At 37.6% G+C, this 17,506-nt stretch overlaps 1 protein-coding gene and 1 long non-coding RNA gene across 14 annotated transcripts; both read left to right on the forward strand.

Annotated features, from left to right (window-relative positions):
- The first annotated feature begins 746 nt into the window (after positions 1 to 746).
- LOC133725194 (uncharacterized) lies at positions 747 to 4,792 on the forward strand. 11 transcript variants are annotated; one of them, XR_009854302.1, is made up of 10 exons: positions 767 to 1,079; positions 1,307 to 1,395; positions 1,541 to 1,660; positions 1,748 to 1,812; positions 2,038 to 2,121; positions 2,432 to 2,524; positions 3,133 to 3,264; positions 3,796 to 3,849; positions 4,503 to 4,530; positions 4,641 to 4,792. It is a non-coding gene; the product is annotated as an uncharacterized LOC133725194 (long non-coding RNA). The 11 variants fall into 11 exon arrangements; XR_009854309.1 differs by having other exon boundaries at positions 747 to 1,079; positions 2,018 to 2,121; positions 2,387 to 2,524; positions 4,503 to 4,792; XR_009854304.1 differs by having other exon boundaries at positions 757 to 1,079; positions 2,387 to 2,524; positions 4,503 to 4,792.
- Positions 4,793 to 4,881: 89 nt separating this feature from the next.
- LOC133725193 (uncharacterized) lies at positions 4,882 to 7,639 on the forward strand. 3 transcript variants are annotated; one of them, XM_062152348.1, is made up of 8 exons: positions 4,882 to 5,154; positions 5,252 to 5,354; positions 5,438 to 5,562; positions 5,641 to 5,722; positions 5,851 to 5,971; positions 6,061 to 6,218; positions 6,381 to 6,752; positions 7,032 to 7,639. In XM_062152348.1, the coding sequence occupies exons 1-7, from the start codon at positions 5,061 to 5,063 to the stop codon at positions 6,508 to 6,510; spliced, it is 813 nt and encodes a 270-aa protein (XP_062008332.1). In that variant the 5' UTR covers positions 4,882 to 5,060; the 3' UTR covers positions 6,511 to 6,752; positions 7,032 to 7,639. The 3 variants fall into 3 exon arrangements, with proteins under 3 accessions (XP_062008332.1, XP_062008331.1, XP_062008333.1); XM_062152347.1 differs by having other exon boundaries at positions 7,028 to 7,637; XM_062152349.1 differs by lacking the exons at positions 6,061 to 6,218; positions 7,032 to 7,639 and having other exon boundaries at positions 6,381 to 6,479.
- Positions 7,640 to 17,506: the final 9,867 nt, after the last annotated feature.

Raw genomic sequence — 17,506 nt, forward strand, 5'->3', positions numbered from 1 at the left:
TTAAACCTCTTAACCACCTGCAGTTCAAAGATCAATCAGCCACTTCAGACTCTTTGTCGCCGTGCATAGCCTTGAAGATGAGATTAAACGACGCCGTGTTGGGCTCGATGTCGTGGTCCTCCATACTGGCCACCAGATCCAGCATCTCCATCGGCGAGGCTCCACTGATGAGATTGGCCCTGAGGTAGTGATTATAAAAGCTCACATCGGGCTTGCCGTTCTTCAAATCCTGGCGGAATGCTCCGGCCGACGGAGATTGAGGTTGACTCGATTTATGGGGTGTGTGTGTGAGAGAGAGAGAGAGAGAAAAGACCCAAAAAGAAAAAAAGAAAAATCTGACTTTGGGGTTATTTTAGGAAGTGTAAATAGATGTGAGTTGAAATATGTTGACACCCAAAAATCCAGCTAACAAGCCCAATTCATGCTTTAAGCCCAATTCATATTTCGAGGCGAATTACACCCGACACGCCACGCACGTGGACCCAAGCCACATTCACCCACTTGGGGCTTACAAGAATGAGTGTGGTGTGGAAGGATACAGAAAAGTATGAACCCATCGTTAGTTTTAGACACTAGTAATTTTGGACTTGGGAACCAAAATTCAAGCCTAGTAGTCTAATCCTAACATGGGTAAGTGAAGAAGAGAGAGCCCAAAAGCCTAAGCCCAAATTCTTTAGAACCAAACAAAACAGTAAATGCTAAACATAGGATTCTTGATCCCAACCGCATAACATTTACTATCTTCTAATTCTCAGTTAACTGTTCATCGGCTTATGAACAGTTCCTGCTCGAGCCGAGCCTTAATGTGAAAAGTCTATTTTACCCCTGCCTCCTGTCTCTTGCATCGACACCTGTACGGCAGCTCAGTGCTATCGTGTCTCTGCTTCTTCGCTCCAGAGAGAGAGCGAGGAAAGTGGTGTTGTTCGTTACCATTTACTACAACTCCGATTCCATCTTCCTTGCTACGACGTTCCTTTTGTCCTCCGATTAGTCGCTAGCTCAGAGTTGCACAACTGCTGTTTTACCCGCATCTGAGGACTCTTGGGAACATCAGCTCCTCCGGTGCAAGTGATTTGTGGGTAATTTGTTTTATGCTAGGATCTATTCTTCGTCAAATTTCTGTGTTTTGTCATTGGCAGAGAGTATAAGAGAGGGAGAAAGTTGCTAATAATAGGTTCTGCATGTCATAATTGTGTGAGTTTTCCTTCTATTTAGGGTTCATGTCTTGGGTTTTGCTTCAATTTAGGGTTCGCCAAATTCGATTCGGTTCGTTGTATATGACTGATTTGGGGTTTTGGTGATGCAGGGTTTATGATTGTCATATTGGTTTTGTCATCAAGGAGGAGAAGGAAGGTGATTTTTGGATTTGTGTTGAGGAAAGCAGGAGAGCTGCAGGTGAGACACTCGCTTCTGTTTTGATTTCTGAAATTTGTTCAATTTGCATATGAGTTAGAACTTGCTTGAAGTATTTAAGAAATGCTGACAACAGAAGCGTCAAATGGTTTAGAATGTCATGAAGTTATTTGGTTTCTTTTCGCAGCAAGCTATTGGATTTGATTCTGCATGTTGGATCTCTGCAATCTACTAATTGATTTGGGGTAGGAGAGGCAGAGTGATTGTGGAGGAAATGGAAGAAGAATTGACAGCGAAAGATTAACGGGTGAGTGAGCTATTAATTTTGGACTAACCTAATTGTTTGGTTTGTGAATAAATCAATTGATTTGTGAGGTAATCGTTTATTGTTTAGGCTGCATCATATTTTTTTGTGGATAGAGATATTCTTTGGAGGCTCTACAAAGAATACGACTTTGGGTGAGATTTTATTATTATTATGATTTTTTTTTTTTTTTTTGGTTTTTGTCGGAAAGTTTATATGGGTTTGTTATTGGTTAGCATTGATTGTTTTGATGGGTTTATTTCGATTTGTTCATAATCTTGAGATTTTGAGGTTTAATTATGGATCAAAGGTTTATAAAGTTAGAGTTTGTTTTGATAGTTTTTTTATTTGTACTTGAAGTTTTGTTATTTGTCAAACAGAGAGGAGAGGAATCTTTCTTACTTGAAAGAAGGAGAAGGAAGAAGAGAGGAGCTTTTCTTTGCTTGAAAGAAACGAAGTGGAAGGTATTGGATCTGATTTGTTGGTTTTGTTTTTTGTTTGTAATCTGAGATTCTGTGGAAGGTATTCTGCCAATGCTTTTATTTTTATTTTTATTTTTATTTTTTCACATTGATGTAAACTTTAGGCACTTAGTTTCCATCGATGTATAGTTTAGTTCATAGATTGTTTTCAGTTCTTCAAATTTATACTTTCTCAATTTTTCAAGCAAAGTTTTAGATTATAAACGTTGAGCATTTACAATGCTTTTCTGGTGTTCTTGATTATTAGGTTTTTATTATACGCTTCTCAGTTTATGTCATTTATACTTAACAGAACAAGAAGAAAGAAAGAAGGTGAGGGAAGTGGGGATTTTGAAGAAGAATCCCGAGATCTTGAAGGAGCAGATTCATAAGTTGAATAAGCAAAGTAAGTTTACCTAAAACTTTTTGTTCAAAGTCATAAGTCTACTTTCATCTGTCTCAAACCAAGAGGTCTGTTAATAGAGTGGTCATAAATACTTATAAATCCAGTATTTTGGATATCTAAAAAGTATAGAAAAACTGAAAGTGATGCTCATCTAAAAACTACACTTGCTGAAACAGAGTGTAAGCTGTGTTTGTTTTATTCATCAGCTTATATTTTTACTTCTATGAGTTACAGGTTTCATTCTGTCTCTTCATGTAGCCAACAATTGACATAAACTTTGTGTTCTACTAAAAGCTAACTCAGAGAAATTTAGGTAGTGTTTTAAAATGCTTTAAACCAAATAGAGGAGCAGCGCTCTAGAATAATATCAATGAGTTTCCAAAGTTGTTTGAGTTCTTATTTCCTATTTGTGCTACTTTTGCTGTTCTTGGAACCAAAATAGAGCATATGAGTTGTGAATTAATATCTCTAATTTAGTATTTCGTATTTTGCATTGCAGTATATTGAATCAGTATCACACAGAGCATGTCAATTCTATTCCAACCTTTTGCTTTAATTCTGTAGCTTATATCTCATTTTGCTCTTCATTTTGAATACATTAATGGCAGCAAAAACTGGAAAGACAAAGATTATGAGACTTCTACGAGATGATAATACAAAAGATCAAGATACTCAAAGACAGGCAGAGAGAATTGATATGGACACACATTCTCAGATTATATCAAGAAAGCGGAAACAAGGTAAGTAACAACGTATTAATAAGAAATTTGAGTTTTTATGGATTGGGAGAAAAGAAATTGCAGACTACATTATTTTATTTAATAACTATGGCTTTGAAATGTTGTGAGTTAAAAATTTCTTTAGTTGTTGCAATACCTTCACCCTCCAAATTTAGAATTTGGTTAATATGAATTTTAGTCATGACAGTGTTCAGAGTGTTAAAATTTGGTTAATTTTGCGTCTCAATTGTAAAGTTGTCAATACAGAAGCATAGATAGATATGCATCTCTGCTAATATTCATTTGAAGATCGGTGTTTTGATTGTTCTTGCTTTTTGTTGAGCTGTCAAATTAACTACTCACTGCATTTCATCCTTCATTCTATATTTATTTCTTTACTAGAGTTCATGCATTAATATGTTTACATTCCATTTGATATTATTATATTGTGTAATTAGCGGTGAAAAAGAAATTTTATCCCTGTTTTTTTGTCAATATTCTTCTATTCTAATTTTGATTCTGTTAGATGATATTAGTTTTTACATTTTACAGACTTTGTTTACTCTACAGTTTCGGATCTGAACAACTTGGTGCAATATACACAGGGTATGACCTTTATATCCACAGACTTTGTTCACTGCAGATAATTTACTTTGTTGAACACTCTTTTGTTCTGACTCAATCAAAATATTTAAAAAGGTGTAAGAGTGATATATATGGTTTAAGGTTATGAAACAAGGAAGAGGGTTAAGACTGCTCTTTTTGGTTGATCTCTTCTTTTCTGATGTTATAGACTACTTTTGCCTTTGTTTTTTCAGCTTCTTTTTTGAAGCAGTAAAATGGAACTGAAAAGCTAAAAGTTATACATATCAGGATTCATTGCATACAATTAATTGCATAGAACTAAATTAGTAGTCAGATGGAAACAGGTTATCCATTATACCCTGAGAAATTGCTTCGTTGCTCTGAAAGGGTTTGGACTTTTTTTCCTTTTTTTTTTTTTCAACTTGAATCAACTTTCATTCCTGAATTCAACTTTACCTCTGAACTACGTACATGAACATATTATACACTCTTACTGACATTTGGATACACTTTGAACTGTTTTATGTTCTGTGCCTTCAAATTAGCAAGACTCTTTTTTTTTTTTTTCGATCACAGCAACTCTTTTTTTGTACTTGAACCTTAAATGCAAACTCATGCAAATCCACTTACAATTATTTTATTTCAATGGGATCCTTATTTATGTACTTCTGCAGGTCCACTGTAGACAGTTGAATCATGGAAGTAAATTCCTTTCAAAAATATCAATCTATGAACAATGTCAACAATATTGAAATGAAGTGCCTTCACGACTTATACCTTCTCTTCGAATACAATTTCCCTCTCATTTTCAGCCTGAACAAAACATAGAGCATACATTGCTTCGTCACATAAGACCGTATCAAATTACTTTCAAAATCAGAGTTCGTGCATCCAGACTGTGGAGACCGAAAAAGTATAACAGTGACTTATACGATGGCCTCCATTATCTGTTAGTCGACCAAGAGGCAAGCTTTTTACAATTTTCTTTTTACAATTAACATAATTGTTTCAAAACTCTGAACATAACTTTCTTCATTTCTAAGTCTGTGCAGGGACATGCTATTCACGGTTTAATTGAGGAATCTGCTTATCCTTACATGTCCAAGAAAATGGAAGAAGGACAGGTGGATGACATTACCAATTTCTATAACCGAAAACCTGTATAAAAATATAAACTTGCTGATCATGTGGTAGAACCGTGTTTCAAGGAGTCAACAAAGTTTGAGCCTGTAATGGATGCATTCCCTCCAATCCCAGAACATTCATTTAACTTCCTTCATTTTGACAACTTGGAGGACCAGATGAGGACTCAGACAGTACTTAAGGGTATGTTTATCAGTTCTAAATAAACAACTTCTAAATTTATACATTATATTAAAAGTCAAATCATGCTAACAATTTTTATTTTTATTTTTTATGCAAGATGTTTACGGTTGTATCAAATCACTCATACCAGAACATCAAGTTACTGTCAAAGACACTGGAAAATTGGAATCAAAATGTGAAATCTTTGTAGAAAATTTGAGGTATGTTATTTCCAGATTACTTGATCCATTACATTTATTCAATGCTTTGACAAGAAATTGAAAACTACCTTTTGAAAATGCAGGAGGGAGGATATCAGAATTACCTTCTTGGGTGACATAGCTAGAGAGTTTGATATGGAAAGAGTTAAACAGTTATCCCCACCAGTGCTCGCTGTATTCACGGGTTTAAGGTTGACCAAATTCCAAGGTAAACATTAATTAAAAACAATGATACTGATTATTTTTACAGCTGACAACTACATATAATTATTGTTATAACTTACAGAACGGGTAACAGCAGCAACAACAGGCCATTCATGCATCATGATCAATCCAGATATTCCAATAGCAAATGAATGCAAAGCTGAGTGAGTCATTTTTATTATAACATTGCTGTATCAATCAAATCATTCATCTAAAGTTTGCTCATTCATCTAAAGTCAAAATTCCAGCATTGGCATTTCAAAATATTAATCCCAGTGTAAACAAATTCCAGGTTCTCGAAAGCAGGTGACAAAGTGAAAAGTACCTTTCAAACGGCAACAGCAGAAGAGATGATAGACAAAACAACAAAGTCGGTCTTTGAATTAAACACATTGGATCCAGATATATACATGGTATGACAAATGATTTTCATTTCTACCTTCCTCTAATTACATATTTGAATAAAAATATCTTACTTAAGTGTTTGCACTTTACATTACAGAATAAAACAGTGTATTGCACTGCTTCGATCCTCCAGTTTCCAGTTCATAATGGTTGGTGGTATAGAGGCTGTTCAAAGTGTTTTAAACAACTTAAGCAAACACAAGACACCGGTGAATTAATTTGTCCTAAACATGATGTGCAAATAGCTGTGCCATGGTAAATCAACTAACAACCTTATTTCTAAACATTAATTGTACAGCTAATAAGAACATTACAACTTTAATGAAAACCAACTTCATTTAAAGGAAGTCTGTGTCATAATTGGTTGAAATTAATTGAAATTTACATTCAATGTAACACATTTCTTTTTGCCTGCAGTTACAAAGTTTATGTCACCATTCAAGATGATAATAATCAAGCAACACTCATTCTGATGGGGAGACAGGCTGAGCAGCTGTTTGGCATCAATTGTCAAAATCTGGTGAACAAAAGACTGTATCCAACATAGCAGACACTACAAGAAGAGATTAAGAAGAAAACTGATGAAACCTATCTCTTCGAAATCACAGTCACTCAATATACCGAGCTGATGGTCAGAAACATTTTCCCAAGTAAGCAATCCTTTGCATCGATGGTGGAACATAGCCCAACCACTGTAACACCGGAGCAGCTTCCAACTGAAAGAAAAAGAAACATTGAAGCAAGTGGAAAAGCTTTGTGAATCGTACAGCCTGAGAAAAAAGCCAAGAAGTAAGCATTAGTCAATCTCAATTTCACTGTTTTATGTGTGATATTAACTTTTGCATACAGTTTTATAAATCTGCTATAAATTTGTGATTTAATTCTAACATTTTTTATTATGAAAACCTTATAATCTGTTCAAAGTAGTCAACTTGCCACACCTTATAATTAATTCCTCACAACTAAATATACTTAACTAATTTACTCTACATAGATAAAATGACTTTGATAAAGTGATTTACTCACCATATCCAAATAATAACGACGTGTTCTTTTATTTAAAGCAAGAAGGAGACCAAGCATGGAGCAATGATATTGGCATCATCAGTGTCATCATCAGCAAGCAAAGAACAACTTTAGAAAGAAAAGGCAGACTGAATCTAAATTGCTCCTCTGTACACCTGTAACTTATTTTATCTAATTATACCTGCGCTGACTCCATTTTGGGTACAGCTATAGTCAGCGAAACAACTGGATCTTTTGGGAACTGGAGGTATTAATTTTTTGGTCAAACTCCAGTCCAACTTTTTGGTAATTAGCTCCAGTTGTTTCAGCAGTGATAACAGATCTAATGATCTTTGAACAATGGAAGCAGTTAATTTTTTGGACAACCAATGCCAGCTACTCTGGTTGGGTTATACTAGCTTCCTTTGAATCAAATACTCTATCAGTACTGTATTGACTTAACTATATGTAGTAATTTGTGAGTAATGTTTAAATTCCATTTCTTCATAAACTGTTATCTTTACAATACAGTTCTTTATTACATATCATATCACATTAAAAGCCTGGTGTATGTTTTACCAATTAGTCTAAATATCATGTCATATTTTGTGGTTTGCATAATCAAGTTTTTTCTTACAATTCGTTTCACTTACAAGTTTTCGCAGATAGCAGGACTACATTTAATCTTTGTTTTGATTTGTTTTTACACCATTTATTGAACTCATAATTTTATTATGTTTACAACTCAATCAATCATTACAAGATTTGGAACCGCCACTACAATTTTAGTATGCTTTTTAGATATCATTATTCCATATTCCATCTTTTTGTTCTTTGTTCTGAAATCTGAAGTATGATTGGTAAATCTCTTTATTGTTCACTTTATCTGTTGCTTCCAGATTATCGCTCTCATCAATAGAATCTCCTACAATTGAGGACCTGTCCATCCAAGCTAGCCAGTTAATTTTGGGTATGCTCAATCCTACCAAAATTTTGCTGCCCGACTTGGATGGAGTATTTCTATCATTCATGTCTATGATTATACATCAGTAATTCCCACAAGAAACTAAAAGAATCAAGTCATACTCCGCAGCAACGCGCGGGCAACTATACTAGTAATCCCAGTAGCACAGCAGAAATTCTGAGATTGCAATCTTACGAGCAGATTTAAGCAGCGGGAATCCTGCAATAGTAATCCCAGCAGCAGATTTCACGGCAGAAAATCTGCCAAACCTATTCCACAATTTTCTTTAGACAAAACCTGACAGACCAAGAGGCATTACAAAATCTAATACATGCATTTAACCCAAGCCATCTCTTTACCCAGCAGTAGAGACCTTCCACCGAGATTCCTTTAGCTGCTGGAATTGCATATAAATAGCTATGTTATTAACCAAGAGAGGGAGGAGAAGGGGGTATGCTAGCAAGCTCTCTAGCATTCTTCTTCTGCCATGCTTCATCTCTCCCAAATCCGCCCTTAGTTCTCCATCCTTCCCAATTCATCTCCTGTCCAAAGCTCTTATTCTATATACCTAAACCAATATGCCATCACTGCTGAGATCTCTTCTCCTGAAGCTCATGCTTTTCTAGCTCCCACGCCATGCTCATCTTGCTAAGCCCTCCATTGAAAGTAACAAACAACCAGTTCACTGCCATGAATGAGTATTGAGCTGCCGGGAGGAACACAACAGCAAGCTTCCTAGGATTCTCAGTCCTTCGAAGTTTGTTGGGCCTAGTCTTCACTTACACAGACAAAGGGGACAGGATTTTGGGCTCGGCCATGGTGATTTCACTGCCGTACAACCCTGATCAAAAGTGCCTCTACATTTTGGCGACTTCACTGGGGACTAGGTTGTGTTTCCACCTTAGCTTCCTTAACAGCAGCATTCTTTACTCTAGAAATTTTTCATGCTCGCTTCAAATCACTCATGCTTTACCATTAACAATATGTATCAGGTGCAATCAAGGGGAGCTCTCTTGATGAAAATGCCAATACTCATTGAAACACAAGCTTATTGCTTATTGTATTGACTATGAGATTTCAATCCATGAGTTTCTGTAACTGGAATCATGAAAGTTGTCAAAATCAAATTTATTCACTCATTATTCAAGCTTCAATATTGAGTGAACAAATTAAGAGTCCTATTACTCAATCTATAAAAAGCAATCTCACCTTGAGGCTTCAACAAAACCAAACAAGCCACCACAAATAAACTCATCACCAGTTGATGCATTTCTTCCAAATCTGATAAGGTTTGAACCTTCTGCCTAGGAACTAGGCCATGATTCCAGCAGCTAACTTGTTCCTTGCTGAATATATGTCACGCTGAATCTTGACTACTACTGCTAGGAGCAATATATAAACACCCTGCAAGCATTGCAACCATTAGCGCCACAAAACTATCATACCTTTGTTTAGCCACTTTTCAAGCTTTTCGAGCCTATTTACCAGATTTTTCATAAACCTTACCAACAACATGGAAGACAAAATATCAGTCTTTATTTATGCTAATACCAGGCCTAAATCAGCTTAGTATACTCAATCCCAAAGCTATCCTTTTCTGCAAAAGTAATTTCAAGCATCATGCAAGAATACTTGGGGGCTTTGCTTAATGAAGTTCAAAAACATGCTGCGATTTAACCACGGCTCCTCAATTTCATAGCAATGCTCTATGCTTCAAAAAAAAAAAAATCATGCTCTTATTCCATGGCAGGATGATAATTTTCTTCAAACTATCCATGCTTTTATTGTCACAACATCGCCAGATACAGTCAAGTAAAACAGCAGCAAAGTTCAAAGTGATGCAACAAGCTTAGTAAGAAGAGACTTTTTTTGTTCTTCACTTTTGAATAACCCGGATTTAATTTTGTGCTCTCTTACCCTCTTGTGAACCTCTGATTTACACCATAAAAGGATATCAGTGAAAGCATATTTTGTTTTTCTCCTCAAAAGCCAAAATCTAGCTATTGAAAATTAAAGAAATCACATTTTTTTCCCTCTTCCTCTCATACTCTGACACTACCTCTTTCCTAAAAATATTTATCTTTTTATCTCTAATCATGTCCTTACAAGGTTGAACCTTTTACCTGAGGACTAGGCTATGATTCCAGCAACTAGCTTCTCCCTTGCTGCAACATATATTAAGCTAATCTTTGTTCTTGATCTTTACAATCACTGCTAGGACCAGTTTATTAACACCCCTGCAAGCATACAACTATCAACACTGCATTACAATCTTACTGTTGTTTAGCCACTTTTCAAGCATTTTATGCCTATTTGAACATACCCTTTCACTAAACCTTACCAAGCAGCATCAAAGATAAAACTCTTCATTGTTTATGCTTATACCGGGCAGTACTGATATTCTAGATATCTTATACCTATTTCAATATGTATGTCTAGATAGTAGAAATGTGAAACTACAATTTTAGAGAGAAATACTCTCACAAAAGCAACATGCATGTGTTTTCATATCTATAACCCAAGCATTTTCACAGCAGTGGCCATAAGCACAAGCGCCTCACACTTTTCAAGTGATGTTCATTGCCGGAAAACATGCGAACAAAGTCAAATATATATATTACTTTTAATCAAGCTACTGCACTTGGGGGCTGATGATTTGGTTTATGTTAATTACCTTTAACAGCAGCTTATCCATCCCAAACTTTTGATCCTTATATTCATGCATCAGGCTGATCCCATTAGTAAAGCAAAAGGAATTTGAATTGATCAATAAAAAACAAAAAGTTCATGCATGAAGATGGGAGCAACCAAGCAAAATGGACTAAGCATCATGCAACTCAAACAACCCAAGCAATTTGAACAGTTCAAGCTACTTAAATGCGTAGACAACTTAAAACAAAAAGAAAAGTTCACTGCAAAGCTAAGACTATGACATTCCTCATTCATGATCTAGTCTCTAGTAAATCATGCAAGTCACCATTCACCACCATGCTAAAAGGAGCTCGAAAACAAAAACAAGTCATTATGCCCAAAGTAACTTGAATATTCTAAGTTGTTCTAGTAGGGATATCAAGGTATTCACTTCCTTGTAGGCCTTAAGCTCTGAGATCAACAACTAAACCCATTTTACTGTTGGGAATAAAGATGACGTTCAAATATATCCACAAAGAAATTGAACTTTTAGCATGCTAATCCTATTTGACCATAGGAGAAAACCAAGTCAATTCAAAGAACTTGAGCAGGCAAAGTATTATTCAAACTCAAAGATCAACAAGCACTTATTCAAGATTCAAGCCTCCATGCGCTACTGATTTCAGACGATCAAGCATACATGCATACTCTCAAAACCAAACTTTACACCATAATTCTTTCAATATCTGAGTCTACCCCTTTTACTAAAAATGCCTTCCATTCTTATAATCAGACATCTACTGTCATCCCCCTTCATTTTCTTAGATGAATAAAATAAACACTTCTAACCATTTTTCATTACTCGTTGCCTTTATTCCCTCTAAGCCAAAATAGCTCATCATTGTAATCAACCAAGCATACATACATGTCATTAAAGATTGTACTAAAGCAATTCCAGTAGAAGTTCATACAGTAGCTGCAATTCCTACTAAATCCTAATTCAACAATTGCAAGCCATGCCAAGCCAGCAATTAGTCGAAAAGTAATCAATAGACATGAGAGTATAGTCGGAACATGCTATCTATATCAAATAAGACCTAAGCTTAAATCTCTATTATGTAACTTAAGCAAGAATCACGACCTGTGAGCAAACATGACAACCTTTACGCATATCTGTGGTATTGTGTCACTGTCGTGTTACATGCAAAAGATTGGTTTTGCTTGAAGTAAGGTATACTTGGGGCTTGGTGAAAGATGATTCATGATGAAAAGCACAGGCCCATGGTCTATTGATTCATTGAAAAATACGAACTAGAACTTAAGGCTTCCAAGCACACTACTGTTGGATCAGCTCTAATCACTTTTCGAGGCATCGTGACTTTGAAAAAAAGAAAAAAAAAAGAATTAAAGTTCTTATGATGTTCAAATTATCAAAAATTCATCTACACAATGCCAAGCTCATGCTCATGCCACTCATACATCATGCCAAGCACATGCTCATGCCAAGCTCATGGTCAAGCCAAGCGGATCCACGACCAAGAATAACAAGTCAATACTTAAACAAGCTTATGTCAAGCAAAAATATTTTCAAGCATACAAGCAAATAAACACAATCATGCCAAGCTTCTCTCTAAGGTCGTGCATCCAACAAAGAACTAACAAGAAGCATGTAATGGCAAGTCACTGCAAGCTCTTATCTTGCAAGATCGTATATGCATCGAAAACCAAGTGAGAGTCACGCCAAGGCAATACATCCAAGCACATGCTTTCCAGTGCTACTGCACTCTCATTTGGCCATTAAAGAAACTTGATGGAGTCACAAGCTCATACCATCGAAGCACAAGCCTAAAACATGCCCAAGTATAACGGTCACTAATTGAATCAATTCAAACCGAAACAAGCAAGCAGACATCATACAAGCTCGTTCCCTTACTGAGCCAAATTCCTTACAGGGGAACAAATTAATCAAGACATATATGCCTGGAGAGTCAAGCAAGAGAATGCAAAAAACTAGATTGTCAAACGCTGCTGTAAAAGCAACACGAACCACTGCCATGCCATATAATTCAAATCAGTAGTCTTTTCCAAACCATTTTTTGATAATCTTATTCCGTTAAACCAACATGCTAACCTATTTTAAGGTTATCCATACCAAATTTTTCTAAACAACGTCTTGCTATTGTGACAACCTCTTGTCTTGCTAGCTAGACCAAATCTTGTTTCTTCTTAAAATGACCAGCCAAATTTCAATAACCAAAAGCACCTTCCTATCAAGCAACAAATACTTCTGGCTCTTTAAACAAACCATCATGCCAAGCTAATACCGAGAACACCTCAAGCGTATGCCAAGCGGATCACGACCGAGGCAACCATGCCAAACATACAAACTTCTCTCTTTCAAACCATTGCATCCATCAAGTAAACCATGTGAGAACCATGCAAAACAACTGAACTCATTCTTTTCAATGCCAATGTTCTCTCCCTTTTTTTTTTTTTTTTTTTTTTTTTTTTTTTTTTTAAACTAGCAAGGATTAGGCGATATTAGCTCATCTGAAGCAGTCTGAAAGGGGTGACTAGTACCCACACAACCCCAAAGGGGACCGCAACAACCGGGAGCCCACCGCCCGTCCCTTGCCAGGAATTTATTAAAATGAAGAAAGATACAAACATGGGAGGGGGACTAGACCAAAACCTCCCTGGATGGATAGACAGACCCCACACAGTACAAAATAAGAACATAACAATTATGAAAACAAGACCTAAAAGTGTAACAGAACAAATAAATAAGAACAAGCCTGCACTAAGAGAAGCGAAAAGTAACTCTAGAAGCCAAGTCTCTAGCATACTCTGGGAGAAAGGATGAAGGGAGTTTCCTCCACCAAACTGCCCCCATATTCAAAGCACCATAGCGAGCAAATTTATCTGCCAATGCATTTCCTTCTCTGAATATATGCGATATCTGAAAGGTAAAATGGCTAATCTTGTATAAACAGTTCATCCAAGGGATACGCCATCTCCAAGGAATCAGATCAGGTTTATTGAAGTAACGCACCACCAAAGCAGAATCAGTTTCCAACCAAACATGAGTCCAACGTCTAACCATTGCCACCTCAACTGCTTCAATAACTGCTAGAACCTCAGCATCAATAGCACTTGGGACAGCAGCCTTATAAGAAAATCCTCCCAGGAAGAGACCATCTGAATCTCTAAAGACCCCGCCAAAGCCAGCTCTAGCAGGATCTGAAAAAGACCCATCCGTGTTCGCCTTGATCCAATCCGGAGGCGGAGACTCCCAAACCACAGGGGTAAACTTTGGGGCTCACGCTCTAAGAGGAGAAACTCCCAGCAGAGAATAAACCGGGGCTGCAGTACCAATACGACCACAAGGAGCAAAGTAGCACATCGCCGATTCCTTAAAAGAATTAATGAAGAACTGTTTAAATCTCCGGAAATCAAAAACCCTGCCATCAAACCTTATTTTGTTCCGTTCAGTCCAAATGCACCAAAATATATTGCAAACTGCTAGCCTCCATAATAATTTAGATGCCACCGGTAATTGGTTCATCATATTCGAATCAAAAATTCCCTGTAAGGTTAATCCAACTGGGCGCTGCAGTTTAAATATATCAAACAACCATGTCCACAACTCCCCAAGCGAAGGACAGTTTAGAAATAGGTGAGAGACCGATTCCACATTATAGCAGCAAAAAGAGCATTGGGAGCAAAGGATCTTACCTCTTCTCTGCAGTACCTCGTCAACCATGATCTTAAGATGGAAGACCTTCCAACATACAATGCTTTTCCTGGGCTGCACCGCTTTGTGCCAAATAGCCGTACCCCACTCAAGTGATGTACTAGGACCAGTGAGAAAAGAATAAGCTTCTGCCGCATTCAAGGATCCGGCAGAGGTAGTAGGCCAAAGGACAGTGTCATCCATGTCAATAGCTGGAATTTCAGTCTTTAGAATGTCTTCAGAAACTTCTGGAAAATTCTCAAGGAACTCATTTGGCAGAACCCAACGTTTCTGCACAATATAGTCACAAACGCGGTCACGAAGATAAGGCCAGAAAGAAGGATTGATATTCAAGCTATCCACCAACGAACCTCCAAGCCAATTGTCTTTCCAGAAATGGATGCTCCTGCCATTACCCACTTGCCATCTCAGGTTAGAAACCAGAGTTGGCCACAACTTCTTCAAGCCGGTCCAAATAGATGATCTTTGATAATAAGAGAACGTGTCTAAATTCTTCTTTAAGAATCTATCCCGCAGAAATATCGAAGAATCGGAAGAACCTGTCACCATATCCCAGCATCTCCTAAGAAGAAGAGCTCTGTTCAAAGTGAAAATATTTTTTAATCCAAGCCCTCCACAATCCTTAGGCAGACAACAGTTCTTCCAAGAAATCAAAGCAGCTCCCTTTCTAAGAGGGTCCCCAGACCAATAAAAGTTGCGCATCCGAACTTTTTTGAGCAAAGCACGTGGCCAATGGTAAACATTAAAGCTATAAACAAATAGACTTTGGATGACCGAAGAAATAAGTTGCAGACGCGCTGCCTGTGAAAGCTGCATGCCCTTCCAAGCACTCAATTTGCATCTTGCTCGGTCTGCGATGGCCCTGAAATATGATGCCCTGGGACTCCCAAAAAATATCGGGAGCCCCAAGTAGTTGAAAGGCACATACTTTCTCTGATGTCAAGAATACGTTTAATCACTGACGCCCTGGGTCTGGCATGCCTTCCCAAATAAACAGATGATTTGGCTTTATTAACCACCTGACCTGAGTTCGCTGCATATTCCTGAAGAAATTTGTTCAGCGACCGTAACCCTCTAGAATTCCTTGCATGAATATCATCACATCATCTGCATACAAGACATTAGAAGGAGGATGAAGCTTTTTAGGGGCAGCAATACACCTAATTTTACCCCTGCTAACTAGTCTGGATAAGCCCCTGCTGAGAACATCTTCTGCAAGGCAAAAGAGCAGAGGGGATAGTGGGTCTCCTTGCCGAACTCCTCTAGAGCAACTGAAGAATCCACAAGGAGTCCCATTCACTGACACAGAAAGTCTAGCTGAAAGAAGGATGTTGTGAATCCAATTCACGAAGGTAGAGCAAAAGCCGAAGGATCTCAGAACCCTGAGTAAAAACTCCCAATCTAAGGTATCAAAAGCCTTACTGATATCCAGTTTAATAGCAACATTGCCCCCCGCACACTTCCTGTCCAATAAGTTCATACACTCCGATGTCAAAATGATGGAATCAGCAATAGATCTTCCCTTGATAAATGCACTCTGGCTTGGTGACACAATTCTCATAGCCACTGGGCTTAATCGGTCAGCAAGGATTTTAGTGATCACCTTAAAGACAAAGTTTGCGAGAGCCAGAGGTCTAAAGTCAGTAAGCCCCTCTGCATCCTCTTTCTTTGGAATCAGAATAATAAGATTGGAGTTAAAATTTGGTGCAATACAACCCGAAGCAAAGAAAGATTGAACCGCTGCAATCACATCAGTAGCAACCACACCCCAACAACGTTGAAAGAAACATCCTCCAAAACCATCTGGCCTCGGGGCACTAAAACCATCCATCTCCAAGACCGTTTCTGCAATTTCCTCGGAACTAGGGATAGCAGTAAGTGAAGAGTTCTCCTCCAAAGTGACAACATTGGAAATCACCCGTTCCACTAGACCCGTATCAACAATGTTAGGGTCCTTAGTGAAAGCATCAGTGTAATGTTGAACCACATGGCTCGCAATTAAATCCGGGTCCTGAAGTAACACATTTCCAACCCTAATAGACACCAAAGGCTTTTGTAATCTCCGTACTTTGATCATGCTATGGAGAAAGGAGGTATTCCGGTCACCATCAGCTAGCCACCGAACCCGAGCTTTATGACGGAGGAAATTGTCTTGCATGGAGAGAGCTAAGAGATAGTTTGAATTGGCAATCCCCTCGCGATGGAACAAATCAGAAGATGGACCCTGGATAGAGATTTCACGTTGAATATCATCTAATGCCACTTTAGTGTCTTCCACTCTTTGATTGACATCACCAAAAGTAGTTTTGTTCCAAATTTTCAAAAACACTTTCGGCCCGAAGTTTGGCAGCAAGCACAAACATAGGGCAGCCTGCATATTGAAGTTGACACCAGAAGTCTCTAACCATTGGTATGAAATCTTGATGTTGAAGCCACATGCTCTGAAACCGAAAAAGAGTCCTCGCCTGACGCAGCAGCTTCGAGAATGTAATGAGCAGGGGACAATGATCTGAAGTAGCTTTGGTCAAGCCATCAAAAGCTCATGCCTAGAACATGCCCAAGCATGATTGTCACAAGTTCAATTGAAAAGCCAAGCCAAGCAAAGATATTTTTTGTATTATAATATCAAAGCTAATCAAGTAAGACCAGGCCATGCAAACCAACACAAATTCAAGCCAAGCAAATTACTAATATTAGTATCAGTAACATAATCGGGCCAAGCTAAGAAACTTACATATACCAAGCCAAGCAATGCCATGCTATACCATTCATTTTCACTATTATAGCAGTAAAATAGAAAAGGCTCACAAATGGCTAGCAAAAAAAAAAAAGGGCTCACAAAGGCAGGTTACATCACAATCCCAGCAATAAAGCAAAGTATGTTATGTGATAACTGCAACAATTAAAACAAGCCACAGCAAAACATGCCATGCGAATTCATGTTATATCAATGTTAAATTCAATTCTTGACAAGCAATACCCATATTCATATACTGTCAATCAATCACTATGATTATTGAGCAAATTCAAATCCCAGCAGCAAGCATAGAGAGTTCACCACCAGGAGAAAGATCAAACGATGTTTCAATTGTATTTGAGAGTACAACTTATCAAATGCAAGCATATCTCATGAGAAGATTCTTACATTGATGCTCACCTGGATATCATGATGAACCACAATGCAGCGAT

Source organism: Rosa rugosa, chromosome 1 (assembly GCF_958449725.1).
Source record: "Rosa rugosa chromosome 1, drRosRugo1.1, whole genome shotgun sequence".
NCBI lineage: Eukaryota > Viridiplantae > Streptophyta > Magnoliopsida > Rosales > Rosaceae > Rosa > Rosa rugosa.

Bases quoted from the DNA above. Each gene is read 5' to 3' on its own strand.
- LOC133725193 (XM_062152348.1), top strand. From the start codon at position 5,061: ATGGATGCATTCCCTCCAATCCCAGAACATTCATTTAACTTCCTTCAT. The intron at 5,972-6,060 runs GTATGACAAATG...TTTACATTACAG, and splicing joins TGGATCCAGATATATACATG to AATAAAACAGTGTATTGCAC. The intron at 6,219-6,380 runs GTAAATCAACTA...TTTTGCCTGCAG, and splicing joins GTGCAAATAGCTGTGCCATG to TTACAAAGTTTATGTCACCA.